Source organism: Dipodomys ordii, unplaced genomic scaffold, assembly GCF_000151885.1.
Source record: "Dipodomys ordii isolate 6190 unplaced genomic scaffold, Dord_2.0 Scaffold138, whole genome shotgun sequence".
Lineage (NCBI taxonomy): Eukaryota > Metazoa > Chordata > Mammalia > Rodentia > Heteromyidae > Dipodomys > Dipodomys ordii.
The window spans coordinates 778,062-796,882 of record NW_012267354.1 but is presented as its reverse complement, the minus strand read 5'-3'; the positions used below and the strand labels follow the sequence as shown (position 1 = coordinate 796,882).

At 44.7% G+C, this 18,821-nt stretch overlaps 2 protein-coding genes across 2 annotated transcripts in view; one reads left to right on the top strand and one right to left on the bottom strand.

Annotated features, from left to right (window-relative positions):
* Positions 1–450: 450 nt before the first annotated feature.
* On the bottom strand, positions 451–16,222 carry Ppp1r10 (protein phosphatase 1, regulatory subunit 10). The gene is made up of 20 exons (XM_013031185.1): positions 16,174–16,222; positions 15,417–15,949; positions 9,276–9,393; positions 8,431–8,517; positions 8,147–8,282; positions 7,336–7,387; positions 6,755–6,832; positions 6,475–6,648; positions 5,939–6,044; positions 5,723–5,835; positions 5,007–5,107; positions 4,659–4,806; positions 4,424–4,582; positions 4,076–4,322; positions 3,868–3,931; positions 3,561–3,755; positions 3,098–3,173; positions 2,756–2,869; positions 1,917–2,609; positions 451–1,690 (listed from the first exon to the last, which is right to left on the bottom strand). Exons 3-20 carry the CDS (start codon positions 9,380–9,382, stop codon positions 1,581–1,583), a joined length of 2,760 nt encoding a protein of 919 aa, XP_012886639.1. The 5' UTR covers positions 9,383–9,393; positions 15,417–15,949; positions 16,174–16,222; the 3' UTR covers positions 451–1,580.
* Positions 16,223–16,810: 588 nt separating this feature from the next.
* Mrps18b (mitochondrial ribosomal protein S18B) overlaps positions 16,811–18,821 on the top strand; it is a 7,843-nt gene continuing 5,832 nt past the window's right edge. The window contains exons 1-5 of the mRNA XM_013031111.1: positions 16,811–16,898; positions 17,941–18,049; positions 18,165–18,262; positions 18,391–18,459; positions 18,534–18,558. Of these exons, the coding sequence (XP_012886565.1) occupies positions 16,821–16,898; positions 17,941–18,049; positions 18,165–18,262; positions 18,391–18,459; positions 18,534–18,558 (379 nt within the window). The 5' untranslated portion in view covers positions 16,811–16,820. The remainder of the gene's footprint in view (positions 16,899–17,940; positions 18,050–18,164; positions 18,263–18,390; positions 18,460–18,533; positions 18,559–18,821) is intronic.

Here is an 18,821-nt window from a genome sequence, read left to right as displayed (position 1 = left end):
AGAGAAAAGCTGGAAGTGGCGCTGTGGCTCAAGTGGTAGAGCGCTAGCCTTGAGCTGAAGAGCTGAGGGACAGCGCCCAGGCCCAGAGTTCAGGCCCCCACGACTGGACCCAAAAAAAAAAAAAAAAGTTCAAATGTACATAGCATCAGCAAAGAAAAATTATTGACTGATGGAAGGAGTTGTACTTATACAAAAACCAAATTAAAATGCATTGTACTTCATATAAAGATTTGGAGGATATGTGTAAATTATGCGTCATTTGTAAGAGGGACGTAAGCATCATTGGATTTTGGTACTCATGGGAGGTACAACTGTCTTTAATTCTACTAGCTCTGTGACTAGAAGGGAGAACAAGTGTTTAGTTCCAAAGGACTCAAAAAGATCCCATTCTAGTAATGTACCTTAAAAGCAGCTGTTTTTGTTACAGCAAGAGGCCAAACATACCAATGGTTAAATAAGCTGTTTCTCTTTACTGTTTATTATTAATGTACAAAATATACAAAACCAAAAGAAAAAAATACTCATCCCAAATCCATTGTGGTTCTAACCCAAGACCCTGCACAAACCCAACCAATTCACTGTTTTCATAGAAAACAACTGATGCCAAGACAGGTGAAGAGGACTGGGAAGGGGCAAAATCATCTTAAACCCATCCAGGGAGCAACTGGTGGGGATTCAGAGGTGGCTGGCAGGGTGAGGTTGTTGAAAACCTCACACTGACAAGGTTCCAAATGAGGGCAAGGAGCAAGTGAACTCCCAAAGGCAGTGCATGTAGTGTGACTCGTCAGGCCCAGCATGCCAGGCTTAAATAGATGAAAAGCTGGTCTCGAGTGTTTTAGGAAGTCTCTAGAATGGTTGTAAGCAAGGGTAGACCAACACCGCTGGCTTTCCGCCAGCATTTTAAAACCTTCACTGGACACAGACATGAATTTGCCATCATTGAACCTAGCAGATCCATAATGCAGATTTGGGTGTTGACAGGTTGCAGTCTTGTACTTGAAAAAGGACTCAAAAAAGCCTGTTGTCATAACAGGAGTGGGGATGATGTGTGTTCCAGAACTCAATTCCAGCCCGCTTGAGCCCTCTCAGTGCAGTGGGATGTACAATACCCCTTACCATCTCCCTACCCCATGAGAAATAATGAACTTGGCTGGATGGTTCCTTAAGTGCAGCTGACCCCATGTCTGAATTGTGTGTGCATGTGGAGGACCACAACAGGAGAGCAGAGGTTCTCCAGTATAACCAGCTTTAGGTTCTCAGGCATTAGGGCTAATACTGGAAAGAGGTTGGGGACACAGGGTAAATCTCCTCATAAAGTGAAGCCAACTGGGTCTCCTCTTCAGCAGTCCAGGGTACAGAATGTGTCCAGTCTCTCTCCTCCTCAGACTGGAGGAAAATATGTACACATCGATGCGCACCAGTGATCAAAACCCCCCACGGAACCCAAACAGGTGGGAACTGGGGGCCGGCTCCTCATCAGCTGGGGGAAAGGGGAAATGGGCCTCACAGAAGCCATAACAAGTGGTAGGAGCAAGGCTGTAGTCCACACAAGGGTGTGGGTGGGGGCGGGGAGGCGGTCCCTAGGGCAAGGGGGGCCCGTTGACACCCGGATGGTAGAAGGCACAGTTGTTCTCATAGCGGCAGTTGCCCTTCATCATGAAATGTCGGCAGACAGGGCGGTTTGACATGTCTGTGGGAGTGATGGCAGAATGGTTAGATAGGAAATGGCCAAGAGGCCCGCACTACCCTCACCACCCTGGTGTAGGCCATCCTGACAGCGGCCTCCAGTGATGGATTATCTCGTGTGTAGGATGTAGGAACTGCCATGCACACAGGAGTCAAGGAGACCAGGAAAGCTCAGGTGTTCTGCCTCCCAACTCCCCAGAAACTTCTACAGTACCAAATGTCATCCTCACCTCCTCCATGACTGTGGCCTCCATCATGCCCTCGGTGGCCCCCTCCCCCGTGGCCAGGGCCATCATGGCCACGGTGCTCATGAGGGGGCCCTCGATGATCATGGCCTCGGTGACCAGGGCCATCATGTGGCCTATGGCCATGGGGTCCCCCGTGTCCAGGGCCTTCATGGGGGCGATGTCCACTGCCACCCATGCTCCCACCAGGGCCTTCGTGAGAACGATGTCCACTGCCCATTCCCCCGCCAGGGCCTTCATGGGGGCGATGTCCACTGCCCATTCCTCCTCCGGGGCCTTCGTGAGAACGATGTCCACTGCTACCACCCATGCCACCACCAGGGCCTTCATGGGGACGATGTCCACTGCCACCGCTCATGCCACCACCGGGGCCTTCATGGGGGCGATGCCCACCACCTCCAACCATGCCTCCACCAGGGCCTCCTCGTCCGTTTGGGGGTCCTCCTCCAGAGCGACCTCCTCTGGCTCCTCGGAACGGAGGAGGGGGAGGTGGCTCGTTCCCTCCTCGGCCACCTCGGCCTCTATGGTATGGTCCAGGACCAGGTCCTGGACCCCCTCGCATTGGACCACCCCGCATGGGATCACCTGGGCCATCCCAGAAGGGATCACCCCCACGGGGAGGGGGTGGGGGACCCAGGAGACGGGGACCCACTGGTCCACCAGGGCCTCCATGGGGACCTGTTAGGGAGAAAAAGAAAAGACAATCAGTTCTCTTTTACAGTCATGAGTGCCAGCTTAAACTACCTCTTATCTTTTGCTTCTCCTATACTATTACAGGCTGAAACTGCAGCTAAGCCCGCTCTAAGTGCCCATTCACCACCTACCTGGCATAGGTCCTCCAGGCCCAGGGGGGAAGTGTTGCATGCCTTTGGGGCCCCCAGGGCCTCCTGGTGGAAAGCCATTGGCAATTGGACCGGGACCCAGGAGTCCATGTGGCACTGTTAATGAAAAGGAGGTCAGTGAGAGGATTCTACAAGACTGGTATGGCTTCCCATACAGTGTACACAACTGACCCTCTCAGACCAACCTGGCAAAATTAGGTTCCCTCTGTCCAGTCTTCCCTCCCATTTGTTGCCTATGCTGTTCAGCAGCTGTGAAACCCGGCTTCCCCCAACCTCTCAGCTGGCTTCCTCCCCGGGGCCCCTGGGGCCAGCCCTGAAGATTACCCAGCATCTGCTTGATCTTGTCTGAATAGTCTGGTTGTTTCAGCAGTTCCTCCGAAGGGTGGCTGTTTGGGCTGCCCTGTGTGGAGATAGGAGGACAGAGTGAATAAAGAGTGAGGATAACAATCAGGAACAAAAGAAAACCAAAATGAGGCAATGGGAAGACTCAAAAGAACTGGGTTAAGCCAAGTGTGGGGCGCACACCTGTAATCCCAGTACTCAGGAGGCTGAGATAGGAGGATTACAATTTCCAGGCCAGCTTGGTAACACGAGATTCTGTCATGAACAAAACATAGCAACGAAAAACTGAGGTAAAACAAAACATACAAACAAAAAAAACTTGGGTAAAACAACAAAACATGCAAATAATAAACTTGAGTAAAACAAGATATACAAACAAATCAAAAGAGAACTCTTAAGGAGATTCCACAGAAAGCAGAAAAGGGAAAGGAAGGAGAGAGCGTACCATGATGGAGGTGAGGATTTCCTGGACATTGATGCCTCCTCCTCCAGGGCCCTGGGGACTCTTCCCAGCACCCATGCTTCCCATAAGATTGGCCAGAACTGGAGGCAGCTTCGAACCCCCTGCCCCATCAGGTGAGCCACCCGACCCGCCGGGCTCCAGGGTCTCAACATATGGAGTCTCATCCATAGAACACTCCTAGGAACAGAAGAAACATCAAGACCAATGAAAAGACTGCAGATATCCTCACATGAGAAATGCACAAAACTTGGCCCATTGGCACCCATCATCACTACACACATTGACTTACCTCATCTAGGGGGATGAGTTTAGGGGGGATGGGCTCATAGGGTTCAGGATCAGGCTCATGAGGACTATCAGGAATATTGCAGGTGACGAGAAAGAGAAAAAGAAAAGAAAAAAAAAAAGATTTACTCAGGTGGCCCTTAAAGTTCTCTCTTAATTCCCAGTGTCAGGTTCCCCTCAGGAGTACAAGGACACAAACACCTCTGGCTCACCTCTCCTTGTTCAGGAAGAGCTCCTGAAGGATTCCCTTCTCCCGCTCAGCCTGGATGTATCGCTCCTGGCTGTTGCTACCAGGAGTGACTAGAGGTGAGGGGAGAACCAAAGGCCGAGGGCACACCCAGGGCACCTTCTCCTCCATGTTGTCATGGCTCAGACGCCGGGCTGTCTCAAATGCATGGCGGTCTGACAGTATCTCTCGTTTAGCTGCCTCACCAAAGTCCTTGATCTTGTTCACATTAACTTGACAGAGGGAAAAAGAGCAAAGGAGGGAAAGTAAGCCTAACCAAGTCCTTCTGGAACTCTTAATACATACCTATTGTGCAGGAAACTTGGCCTCTTACCTCGTTCAGTTTCATCCAGTTCAAAGTAGAAATACTCTCTCAGCTTGCCTTCCTCAGGCCATGTCACAGTTTTCCTCTTCCTGCCCTTTCGGGTCAGCTGGCTAGGATCCCCAGGGCTCTCCACTGGCTTTGCATCCAGAGCTCCAGTCTCTGAAGAGGCTGGAAAACAAGAGAGTTTTTAGACCCAGCTCCTGCCTTCCAGAAAAGCTACACAGTCCCTCAGGCTTCAGGTTACCTGTATCCATGAGCTCCGGGACTTCCACAGGCGGCACTGGAGTGCCAGGGCGGTCTGTGTCCATTGACTCAGAAGGTGGTGCTGGCTCTGGGGAAGAAGGTTTGGCTGCGCTTGGTTCAGTGCTTGTTTTCCCTTCAAAAGGGCTGGGCTATTATGAAAGAGAAAAAAATGAATGAACTGTAAGGAAGCCAAGGTCAAGGAAGGGCAATTCAATTCAATGATTGTTAGAAAGGGATGCCTGATTCTAACAGTTGCACCCCTTAGTTTAAACAAAAGACCAAACTCTGCTGTGATGCCCAACAATTCCTTGCCACTTTGCCCTATTTTTCTTATTCTAAGACCCCATACCTTGGCAGCAGTAGGTGACAGAACTTTCTTCTTCTTCTTAATTTTGATGCCTGGGACAGGGGCTGAATTGAGAGCATCCAGAAAGCCCAGACCTTCCATAGCTACAAAAGCAAAACACACAGAAAGGAATCTCAGACCTCCTTCTAATCACATTCCTACAAAGTCTAGGTAGAAACTAAACAGTGGACATTGCCTAAACTTAGGACACAGAAAGCCCAAGATGAAAAAAGCTCACACAAGAAATTCCTATTTTCTATATATAAATACATATATATATATTTTTTGGGGGGGGGTCCGGTCATGGGGCTTGAACTGTGGGCCTGGGTGCTGTCCCTCAGCTCTTCAGCTCAAGGTGAGGGCTCCACCACTTGAGCCACAGCGCCACTTCCAGTTTATTGGTAGTTAATTGGAAATAAAGAATCTCAGAGACTTTCCTGCCTGGGCTGGCTTTGAAACACAATCCTCAGATCTCAGCCTCCTGAGGAGCTGGGATTACAGGCTTGAGCCACTAGTGGCTGGCTATCACTATTTCACTTCTCTTTTAGCAGGCAAACCAACAATTTAGACAGGAATTAAGATGGGGCCATTGAGGCAAAAAACTAAAAGGATGCCAAGAAATCAAGTGAAGGAAAATAATAATAAAAGAAGGAAAACCAATTTTCTCCTCCCAGAAGAGCTTGCTACCAACTGGAAGTATAACCCCATTTTAGACTCACGCTGAGGTGGGATGATCTTCACTTTGATCTCTTTGGTGGCATTGGGTGTTGTGTTGAGGGGCTTATATTTCTTCTCTGCAGGGGGAGCAGTGTCTCCTGGAGCAGCCACGGTGCTGAGAAAAGAGGAACAGTCACTACCACCTCTGGGTTTGCCCCTTTTTTTCTCCCATGTGCCCACACGTCAACAACTTCAGAAATCGACAATGATGTTTATACCTTTGGCGCTTGAGGGGGATGGGCTTAAGATTGTATTTGTCAGACACCATGACTGGAGTGGCATTCTTCTTAACAGGCACCAAAGATGGTGTCTCCAGCTCTAGTCCTGGGAAGAAAATACAGGTTTGTAGTTCAACTCACCCCTAATCATGACTATTCCTCCCTGTTCAGCCCCCCTCCCCCAATACACAGATACAGCTTCTCCATTAGACTCCCACCCCCCTTTTTTTTTTTTGTCAGGCATGGGGCCTGAACTCTGGGCCTGGGCACTGTCCCTCAGCTCTTTAGGTCAAGGCTAGTGTTCTACCACTTGAGCCATAATGCCACTTCTGGCCTTTTCTGCTTACGTGGTGTTGAGGAATTGAACCCAAGGCCTCATATATGCAAGGCAAGCACTCTACCACTGAGCTACTTTCCCAGCCCCTACACTTCCTTCTTTCACATGGAAATTTGACACTGCAAATCAAAATATTCAAAGCTTGAGGCACTGGCTGCCCATGTGCCTGCCCCGCTTCAAGGCCAGCCAGCAGCCTTACCAGTGGAACGGAATTTGGCATGACTGGGTGCTGTGGTTCGAAGAGACTTGGGCTTCTCTTTCTTTTTCTCTGGAGCTTCCTCAGCCCGGGTCTCAGTTTTCACCTCAATTAAAGGTCGCTCAGGAGGAGTGGTTCGACCCTTACTCTCTTCTTTCCGTTTCTTCTTATCTTTCTCTGTCATAGAAATTCAGAATGGAAAAGGATTTCATTTAGTTCAAGTACAGCTAACTAGGGACACCCAAAGAACTAAATACCAGGGATAAAGGACTAAGGAGCTTACCAGCAGGCTGGGTGCTACTCTGGGAGCGGATGACAGCCATCCAATCACTGACAAGGACTGAGGCCAATTTCCGGAGCTCTATAGGTGAGAAAACCAAAGAATAAATAATTTAGTAATAATTTCACAATCTTTCAGGAAACAAAATGGGATGCTTGAAAAATATACTGGGAAATCTGTGTAATAAAAAAAAAAAAACACAAAAAGTTTTAAGAACCTGAGACATACTTAAAATCAGACTCTTAGCTGAAAGTGCTGGGTACCAGGGGCTCACACCTGAAATCCTAGCTCCTCATGGGGCTTAGATGAGGCTTGAAGCTCAAAGCCAGGATGAGTAGAAAAGTCTGTGAGACTGTTATCTCCAATTAACCACCAAAAAGCCAAAATGGAACTGTGGCTCAAGTGGTAAGAGCACTAGTCTTGAGCAAAAAGGCTCAGGGATAGTCCCTAGGTCTCGAGTTCAAGCTCCAGAATGAGAAGCAGCGCGCACGCACACACACACACACGCACACACGCACACGCACACACACACACACACACACACACAATGGAGATAAGCCCGTTACAGGGAGAAGGACTCCTACCTTCATCCTCACTTGACTTGCTCAGCTGCTTTACCAGTTTGGCTGTGTTGTTCTACAAGAGATGGGAGCAACAAAAAAATAAATGCAAGGAGAAAAATAAACCCACTTAGGTAAGTATACCCACAAACTTACAACCTCTCAGTAATCCCCCATAATGGTGACTAAAACTGACAAAAATCTTTGTAGATACATGAGACTTTTTTGTAGTACTAGGGTTTGAATAGAAGCATCTTGCTAGGCAGGTGTTCTACCACTTGAGCCATGCTTCTAATTTTTACTTAATCCTTCGAATGATCCATTATAAAATGGGAGCAATTATGCTCCCATTTTATAAATGAAAAAAACCTGAGGCTCTGTTATAAAAAGTGACCCAAGTCACAAATTTATTAGAGGAGATAAATTCAAACCAAGTCTTCTAAATCTAAATTCTTGTTTGCTTGGGTTTTTTTCCCTAATCATTCTACCTTACAGAGGTAGGCAGACTGCCCCACATTAGAGTTGGTGTGCGTTTTTCACACCAACTAACTCAAAAAAAGAATTAAGGTTGTGCAGCATGCCAAAGGCTCTGGCCTGTAATCTATCTATCAGAAGGCTGAGATCTGAGGATCATGGTTTGAAGCCAGCCCAGCAAGAAAGTCTGTGAGACTTGTATCTCCGATTAACCACCAAAAAAGCTGGGAACAGAACTGTGGTTCAAATTGTAGAGCACTAGGCCTTAGGCACTAGAGACAGAACCCAGGCCTTTAGAGTTTAAGCTCCAGAACCAGCACATGCATGCACACAAGCCCTCACACACACAAAATGAAGGTACCTGCTTGAGATGGTCCACAGTGAGGGGTAGGTGTTGCAGGGTCAGTAGAATTTGCTGAAGGAGAGGAATGTTGTTGGTTGTCTTTGAATATGTCAGCCAATTGTTCAAAAGCTTATAGCCACCAACATCAATAAATCTGAAAGAAGATAGGAGCAGAATCTTGGGTTTTGGAAATATTATTTTCTACATGCGTGGTCCCCTACTGACCACCCAGAACATTGTGCCTTGCCTCCCTCAACTTCTAACCACTCTCTCCCATTCCAGCCAATCAGATTCCCACTTACTTGACCAGTATTTCTGATGACTGGGTCTGCAGGAGAATGTTCAAGTATGTACACCGACTCACCATCTTTCGTGCTTCCTTCATCAGACTACAAAAGAGGAGATGGAATTAGAAATATAGCAGTCTCATTCATTCTTCATTCAAGCAGAGTCTTGCTTATGTAGCCCAGACAGGCTTGCATTCACAATTCTCCTTCCTCAGCCAATCAAGTGTGGGATTACAAAGTATGCACCACCACACTCAGCAAGTTTCCTCCTATAGAGTACCTACAGACCTTACATGACAGGGTCTTTACTCCAGAGAGGGGAAGTCACCAGACCTCCAGAAGGGTGACATGGTTCTCTAGGGACATGAAAATCCATGTAGGGAGAAAGGTTACCAATGAGGCAATCGAGTCTTTGATCTGGAAGGGGAGCACTGCCCCTTCTCTAATGCACTTGACACACCTGATTTGCCCCTTCTCTCAGGCACTTGACACACCTGATTTGATTCTGGATACAGTCCACTTAAGACTAAACTAGCCTCATTTGCTTTTTCTTGGGAAATCTGACATTTTGGATAGGTGAGCATGACACCCACAAGAACCAAGAATTCAGGCTCTCTTGTTCTCTTTGCAAAGTGTGACTTCTTTGGGACGGTTGCGTGTTCAAATCTGTAGCTTTCGTGTGGCTAGAAACCAAGGAATCATCTTTTTCTATTGCTTATTCTAGTATCAATGCATTCTCCTCCATTACTGTATCTCTCCTTCCTCTCCAGAATAGTCAGTTCTGCTGCCTCGATTGTAGCCATATCACAACAAAGTATGCTCTACTCACAGTGAATAAATACAAAGTGTATTGGACTCACCTGAAGATCTTAGCAATCCCATCCACACTCTTCACTTCCCCATCTCGGTTAAGGAAGCTATCCAAGCCCTTGAGAAGTTCTTTAGGGTCTATGGGACCCGAACCCATGATTATGGTTTCTGAAAGACAAAACAAACCCACAGAATAAATGGGCAGCAAAGGCAGTCCTTTAATAAATCCCATCAGTTTTTGACAAAAATTAGTAACTAATCCACATTAATTGACATTATTTTCTAGATAAGTGAATAGATCATGATCACTGACGAAACCAGACAAGACTGGGAAGACAATTAGGAGTAAAGGACCAAGCAGCCCAACCTGGTTCTCACTCCCAGCTACATCCTCCTAGGGAAGCTGAACTTATTATTTATGTCCATTATATCTGTACACTATGACAGTTAAGATCCCGGTACCCATAACAAGATGTGCAGTGCTACTAGATATTTATTTTTGCTTGTTAAGCTCTTCTCCCTTAGTTGCTAACAAATTTACTCTGAAAAAGATCCTGTAGCTTGGATAAGAATTGGGCCAATCTTGGATGTTTGGGCTAATGTCTTATAAAAATTCCTTTCCATTGTAGCCTTTAAGAGCCACCATCACTGTTAAGTGGCAGGTAAGTGTAAGCTGAGGCAGAAGCTGAGAAAACGAAAACTAGGTCCTCCTCAACCCTGATGTTATTCTTTGACCAAACACTGCATTGTGTTTTTATTTCAAAGAGCAAGTTTGTGTTCTCAGAAGGGGAGAGAGGAGTCTGGCCCCTTCCTTCAAAAAACACACTAGCCCAAGATTCCCAAGAGAAGCCTATACCTAAATATTATAGAACAAAGCTAAAGACCAGAAAAAAAAAATGCTATGAATTTTTTTTTTTTGGACTGGGTTGGCAAAAGGGGTTAATTAAAAGTTAAAACTCCATTTATAGACAGGATAAAATGAGGCAAATTATTCAGGATCAAGATGGCTGTCTCAGGGATTTGTATTCACACAGGCTTCTGGGGACAAAAGCCCCATCAGCAGTATTTGCATTAGGGTGACAGCTAATGCTGAGTGGGAAAGAAGACAACTTTCTGAATCCTAGCACAAGATGACAGATACAACCCTAGCAGGAAGATGAAAAGTACTTTACTAAGATGACTATTTTAGAAAAAATTTTTGTAGGATGAAAATTGTGTTTTCTGACAAACCAAAGAGAAAAAAAAAGTAAAACAATATCAATCTTTCAGGTTTCCTGACGAAAAGGTTAATTTCTAAAACCCAGGCAAGCAGCAGCAGCCAGGAGCCAGCACCCAGCAAGGCAGGGGTTGTCAGACAATCAATCTTGGTTCTCGAAAGTATCAGGTTCCTGCAGGCTGAATATGGAGAGGCAATTCAGTGAGAAATGCTAAGAGATGAGCAAAAATGACTTGACTAAACATGAAGATGTGATCAGAAATACTAGGAGACTGCTAGGTACACATGGCTCATGCCTATAATCCTAGCTACTCAGGAGGCTTTGATCTGAAAATCCTGATTCAAAGCCAGGCTGGGCAGAAAGTCCATGAGACTCTTAGCTCCAATTAACTATCAAAAAATCTAGAACTAGAGCTGGTGTTACAGTGGTACAGTTCAAGCCTGGAGTAAAAAAGCTCAGGGACAGCACCCAGGCCCTGAGTTCAGGCCCCAAGATTAGCAACAAAAGTGAAAAAGTAAAAAAAGAAATGTTAAAAGGTGAGCAAAAACGACTTTCTAAACTGTGTTGTCACTGCTGCCCTGGAACTCCCAGAAGTGGAACCTGAGGTCAGAGGGGAAAAATATTCAAGGAGATTAGAGTTCATGGCTAAATCCACTGAAACAGAATCATTTTTAAAGAGACAAACAGGAATAAAGGAACTTTTTCCTTGTAAAAAGACCCTAGAGAGTGATAATATGGAAACTATAAAGATAGGTAAACAGATGTCGGAATATGTCAGAAACTAAAAAAGCAATGAATGGGCCAAGTAATAAATCTCATAAGCAATCAAGAAACTAAAAGGAATTCAAAAAAACTATGTATATGCACATATACCTAGCAGTAGATCCCAAACCAAAATATATCTAATTTTAGACAAAAAAGCCTTAATTATTTCAAACTCTGAACACTGTTGACTCCATTGATTCAAACACAGAGGTAAATAAATGACTTGAACTCCCCTTATCACATCCAATTAAGAATGAATAGGCCTTTTACCCTCTGCCAGGAATTCAGATCATCCTTAAGAGGAAGAAGGGAGAGAAAAGCCATTCTTAGGGAGGAAAACACAAAGACTAGGAAGCTACATTGTGTCCAGTGCCCTCTACTGGAAGTGGGACCCAGGTGCTTTTGAATTCCCATTTGTATAAACAAGCAAGCTACTTAAGCAAGCTAGGAGAGAAAACAGAAGAAATGTTAAGAGTATTTGTTTTCCACTATTATATTTTGGAAAGGCAATTAAATTCCTGTCTTATGAGTACCAATTATGATAAAAATGTCAGGTGGGATTTCTTAGTGGCTTTCTCTCAGGCAGCTTTTTAATCATTTGAAATTAAGAACTCCTAGTCCTCTTTGTAGTAAGTACATATTGAAAGTTCTAAGGTATTTTGAGTAGAAACAGCCTAACATTCCTGAACAGGTCGGCAGCAAAGGCAAATGTGTTGACCAGGGAAGCAGAGACCAAATGTCAAAACATCACTAGATACTCATGATCTGGATCCTGAAATAAAGCGTGGAGAAGCTTCCTAGAACCACAAATAGTCCAAGGCATGGCTATTTTTTCTTTTAATGAGCTGCTAATTTCCTTAAAGACAGCACATCTACAAAAGGGGGTCATAAACAGGCCCTCAGTCTACCACTTTGTTATAAACTAAGCCTCTTGATAGAGGACGTTAAGGTTAGAGCAATGCACTACTGACCCAAGGTACCCGGAAACTTCCTATTGTCCTTACAAAGAGTATTTTTACTCCTGACTCCAAAATGAATTTTACATGAGGGTTATTTGGTTTAAAAATATGGAAAAAAATCCATTTTGGCTATCAAGGAAAATGAACTGGCTCAGAAAAAGAAAAACCCACACAAGCCAGTTTTAATATCTTCAAAGAGGAAAAAAAAAACCCACCACATTTATCTTAGCTTAAAAGTCCTTAGCACTTCTGGAAATGAAAATGCTTTGCTTCCTTTCCTCCGTGCTTTTACACATAATAACCCAAGAGTGGGCTTAACTATACTTCTCTGGTGTTATCTTTCTTCTAAATTGTTTTAAGCCCTTGTCAGTTTTGTACATGACATCTCCAAAAGCTTATCTGGATTTCAATAAGGATGTAAAAATCACTTATATCATCCTTATCCATAGGAAAAGAACCCAGAAAACTTTGTTCAGATTACAAAGATGAAGTTCTCCAAGGTTCTCTGGACGGCTCTGGTTCCCCTAGAAAACCTTCCTTGTAATCTCCCATTACAAAGGAAGATCTTTATTAGGGCCCTTGCTCACTAGCAACCAGGTAGCCCAGTAGGTGGGATGCTCAACTTCCCAGGTATGTTTAAGAATGCTGCAGAGGCTCGTGGAAAACTACTTAAAAGACATTTCCCAAAAGAAAAAAAAAAAAAAGGAAAAAGAATTGTGGTCAATAGAAATGAAGAGGCTTTCCCATCCAATCTAGATATTTGAGAACCTGTACAGAGCAGAACACTAGCCCTGTTGTACCCAAGTCATCATAGGAAAGTTGCAGAGAAAGGCTTTCAAATTCTGCCTGGCAACCCGTCTCCCAGCTTTGATGCGTGATTTTAAAAAAAATCTGTTAAAGATCTGATTGAGGAAGCTGGAGGGGAGGAAGGGAAGGGAAGGAAAAGAACCAGACACCCAATACCACCCTCAGGGCATGGCTTTCAACATGCACCAATAGCCACAGCACTAAACAAGTAGAAAAAAAATGAGGAGGGCATTATTTCTTTCATCAGTACTTTCAAGGAATTTCTTTTAGAGAGGAAAAAGAAATTCAAAAAAGGTGGCTCCTTAGAAAAAAAGAAATGAAGATTGTGAAATGTAATACCAGAAATGTTTTGCTTACCAGAAACCGTAGCTTGATTCCCCCTGCCTCGAGTTTACAACTGCCGCCTCCTTTCCTAAAAGATTCACTTCTCATCCTAGTACCAGTGTACAGGAACTAAGCAATTGGAGAACTTAATATGGCATTGAATAAAAAGTTTATCCCCCAATTCTGAAGTGGGAACATAGGTGACTTAGGCAGTCCTAAAAGTACCCACCCTTCCCCCAGCTTACAAAGCAATTCCCTGAAGGAGGCCCAAGGACTAGATTCTTAGCAGCAATGGTACATTTCAGCCTCATTAGGCCAACTGTCTATTCAAGTTACAGCCCTCTTTTCTATCTCCCCCAACACACCCACACATACACCTCTCATTCTCAAAGTACAGTTGAGGCTTGACTGTTTTTTCACTGAAGAGGGATAAACTTCCAAGCAGTTGTGGTGAGTGCAGGGTGAAAATAAAACTAGAGCTACCCAAGGAGACAGGCAGCGTTTATATCTTATTCCTATAGGCTTTTTATCCCTGTAAGGTAAATACCTTAAGATAGTAAACTAAAGAATACAGGAACATAAGAAAAATGTCTTCTCCCTAGCAACACCGGGCACAGGGAGTTCAGGATGATTCTGCTAGGGGGTGGAGTTTCCAGAGGGTGGAGAGAGGAAGAAGCAAGCTGATTACATCACCTTCCAGTGCTGCTGCTCCTCCCCCTAAGCCAAGTTTCTAGGGCGGCCCTAAGCGCTGGATGGCAAAAGGGAGAGAAAAACAACAAAGGCGGAGGGAGACGCCATTTTGTAATGCAGAAGAGGACTCAATTAAAAAAGCTACTCCGTCTTTGCCGATAGCTTTGCTTACATTGTTAAACACGTTTTAAAAGGAAAAAAAATAAAGCAAAAAAAAAACCAAAACAGAAGCCAATCCCGATCCTGAATCTTTAACCTAATTTGAATCAGTAAGAACGTAGTGAAAATTAAAAGCAATTAAAATATTTAAAAGAACAATTTCTGCGGGTAAGAATGGAATTTGCAACTGAAGTCCAATTTGTTACCATCGACCACCCCCATCCTCCCTATAAAGGGAAAAGGGGGAGGACTTGGACCCCTCTCAACGAATAGGGTTGAGGTGGGAGGACAGGAGAAAAATGGGTCAAGACACAACCTGCAACGCCGCTTGGAAGACAAAAGGACAAGGAAAGTCGCCATATTGAAGCAGGGAAGAAAAAAATTGCTTTAACGACACAAATCTTTTAGAAAGCTAGCATTCAATTGCACTAAATGGCTTTTAACTTTATACTCCTGAACCCCACACCCCCCAACCTCCCCATTATCACTGTATCCCCCCCCACCATAAAGTACCAAGTTAAATTGTTAAATCATTTTTGCTTTTAAATAACCTATGCAATCTGCAACAATTACAAGACATTCTTTACCTCCCCAACTATTTTGTATGTACTGATACTAAGATTATATTGTCCTAAATTTAAGTGTCTTGCAATCTTTATTTCTAGATTGCCACGTATTTTAACCATACAATATACCCCCCAAGCAAATTACTTTAAAATAGAGAGGATTTAACAATCACTTAATTCATAGCCAGCTAACACTTCTGCCCATCTCCTTACCCTGCAATCTTTATGTACAGATTGCTTATTAATCTGGCAAATTGAAAGGCACCCTACTTGTCTCACACACAAAGAAGTGGGACTTATGGGCCACAAGATCCACCATCTTTTGTATGTGAGCTCATTAACCCTTTTGTAGACTGCTAACCAGAGGAAGGTAAACTTTCCTCCTTATAAAAAGCAAAACACTTATGCTTTGGCAGTCTGAAAATTTTCTGGATTACCAAGGGTTAACCATCAAAATCCTCACTTACTGGCCCTCCCACCACCCTCTCCTTGCCACCAGCAGGGCAGGGAAGAAGGTGGTAAGGGAGAACTATACTGTTGAGACCCAAAGGCCCTTTTTTAATGGAGATTAAGCGACCTGATTGGTCCTTCTCCAGTTCTATATTTGTTCTATGGTCTCATTTCTTCCTCTCATTAGTTTGGTTTCACAACGGGAAACGTTGATTTCTTGTTGCAAGGCTGGTTTTTGAAAATTCGACACTTACTATCCAATTTTTTTGCGACGTCAGCACCTCGGGCTCAGGGGGGGAGGGGGTAAAATTTTGGAGGAAAAAAAATAAAACAACCAACCAGGACCCAAAACTCAATTATTTGGGGGGTCTCATTGGATCAAAAAGTCTCTTAAAAAGTAAAGACCAACTCAGTATTCATTTTCCCCCCCACCCAACTCCGCATTTAGGGAGGGGGGTCGTAGAAAAAAATGCTGAGTGGATTAAAAAAAAAGGAAACGCTGGATGAGTGAAATTGAGTGGGTTTAGGAAGGGAGGGTGGTTGATTATTTTTGAAGTTATGTGGTGACGGTCCTTCGGCCACAGATTTCAAGTCCCAAGCAGCGTGGGCTGGTGGGGTGGGCAAGATAGGAGGAGGGAAGGGGCAGAAGACACAGTGGTTGGGCTGGTGGCGGCTGTTTTCCCTTTCCCCCCTCTCTCAGGATCCTTTGAAGGGCTTAGATGTTGCTGCGGCTTGTTTCTGTTTTCCTCGTGGCCAACCTCGTGGTCTTTCTCCGAGAAAATTCAACCTGGGATAGAAGGAACACAAGGGAGAAAGAGGTGATCAGTACGGGACGCTTTAAAATACCCTCAAATGCCACCTTTGTGGTCCAAAAAGACATCTCTAAGCCCCAAACAGGTCATAGCCGCTTAAGATACGCTGTGGCCCCCTCCCAGATCCTTCCTAACCCGCTTCCCAGGCCAACACGATCCGCGAAATCTTACGCCCTAAACGGCAAGATGGCAAACTTACCTCTAAACGAACACCAGAATGGCGGCTGCCCTCTCGGGCGGAGTCTTTTATATCCGGACTCCACCCAACGCACTCAAACGTGCTATTGAAACGCCCTTGTCGCGAGACATTGTGCGCGAGGCGTGAACTTATTGGCTAATGTGAAATACACCTCGGCCGCTGATTGGCTATCCTTCCTTTCGCTAAGGGCAACTCCTCGGCACTAACTTCCTCCTTCTTCCCGGCCGCCGCCCGGTTGCGAGCGCATGATCAGAAAATCTAACTCCGCCTTTTCCTCTGTGTCCTCCACTTCCGCCCAGGCAAACATTTCTCACCCTGGATTGGTAGAAATCCGAGGGCGCATGCGCACTGGAAGGATCGTGCTCAAAATCGCTTTCAAAATTTCTTCCAAGGCATACTATATGTATAGACTCTATGATTCGTGGTGACTGGTCCCAAAAAAAGTAATTTTGAAGCCTAATTCGATTGTGACGCAGTTGAAATTAGCTCCCCACCCCCTCTTACGGCTTCCCTTTTACGCTTCCGTACTGACGCAAACACGCAGCCCTCTTCCGCATTGCGGGATTAGTTTTGGCCCTCCCCTTGTCATTTTCTTGGCGCATGCGCAATCGCTCTCCCGGGCATTTCTATTCTGGGCGGACGTCAAGATGGCAGCTTCCGTATTGAACACGCTATGGGGGCGGTTTCCTAGGCTTTTACGGTTCCAAAGTGCTTACGGAGTTCAGGTAACTCCTTGGAAGATCTTATTTTCAGAATCCCAATTTAGTGATGCTTTCTCTGTGTCTCTCCACTTCCCTGAATCCACGGGCAGAGACTTTTCCCCCGAGCTTAGGTTTTAGCTGGACATTTCCTGACCACCACCCCTTGTCCCGTACGGCCCGCGTATTCTCATTCTCTATGCCTGAGAATCAAAGTTATGACTTCCCAAAATGCCACCTCGATAAAATAATTACCAAGGTGGGATTATTAACCCCTTGGATATAAGCAGCCGTAAACTATAATACTATGCAAAATTATGATGCCTGCCCTTGAGTGTTCTTGAATTTAAAGGATCTTAATTTTTACCACCTCTTGCTATCCTCGAGGAATTGTAGCCAAGATATATGTCGCCAGAATATAGGACTTGGGGATCCGTTTCTTATAAGAGCATGCAGGGGCGATTAATTCTGTCCTTAAGGTTGAGGTTTCCCTCCAGACTCAGGTACTCACCACCTTGGAGGTTCTTGGCAGTGCAGGGCGAGATAGGAAGGCTTGCTTAGCTGCCATTCCCTAAAGTAGATTTGAAAAGTACTGATCGAAGTCACCACAGAATTAATAACAGGCTTGGTAGCTTTAAAACGAGCGTTAGGACTCAATTTTGTTTTGTTCTATGGAATGTCGACCTTCAACTTTATATAAAACTGAACAACTCAGTGATTAGGGATTGCCCTGTGCCACCATACATCTTAGTTCCCCTTCCACCAGATTCAGTTCATTCCCCTAAAGCACAATAGATTTTGTGTGCCAGGTTTTTTAATTGTCTTCTCTAATAAGATTGTTCTCCATCCACTTATTCCTGGTTATCCCTTTACCTGTAGCTTATTGCTACTCATTGGAGAATGAGTGTTGATTTGTCAGGTTAACACCCACAAAGTAATACCTTCTATATTTCTGCTAAGTTACATTAATAAACTGGACACACGTTCCTCATCTCCCCAAAGTGCAAACAAAACAATTAAATCTTTTTCTTCAACTCATCCTCTCCTTTTTTTTCCCCTTCCTTTGTAGGTTCCCTTCCAGACTCTTTGCACCAAAGCCTCCACTGAAAAAGATTCTTTGCCTTCACTTCCTATTTCTCCCTATGAAAATGAACCCTGGAAATATCTGGAATCAAAAGGTACACCTAATTGGGGAAGAGAGAGGATCAGATGAGGTCTGAAGTAAATGGATAGATACCTCCTTTACTCCCACCCTGATATAACTTGTCTGATTTTTTTTTTTTTTAATTTCAGAATATGAGAATCGCTATGGTTCTCACCCTGTCTGGGCTGATTATCGCCGCAATCACAAAGGTGGTGTACCCCCACAGTGGACTCGAAAAACATGTATTGTGAGTTTTTGAGGGTAACACCTGGGTGGGGTGTGGAGTAAGGCATAAAGCCCTAGTGACAGTAACAACAGCACTTTTTTTTGGACAAGGTTTTTGGCTATCTTTAACTGCTAATTTCTTCTCTACAGCGTAAGAATAAAGTTGCTGGAAATCCTTGCCCCATCTGCCGGGATCACAAATTACACATTGACTTTAGGGTAAGGAGAACATTTTATCCAGAGAATGGATTTGGACTTAGAGTGCCTTTATAATGTTAAAGATATTATTGTAGGTGCCCCACATGTTTTTATATTCGGGTACCCTTATTATTATTTTCTTTTTGCCAGTATTGGGGCTTGACCTCTGGGCTTGGGCACTGTCCTTGAACTCCTTTTGCATAATTTAGCACTCTACCATTTGAGGCATAATACTACTTCTGGCTTTCCTATGGTTAATTAGAGATAAGTGTCTCATGGACTTTTCTGCCCCTGCTGTCTTCAAACTGAGACCCTCAGTCTCCTAAGTAGCTAAGATTATAGGTGTAAGCCACTGGTGCCCCTTTTTCTTTGTGTGTGTGTGT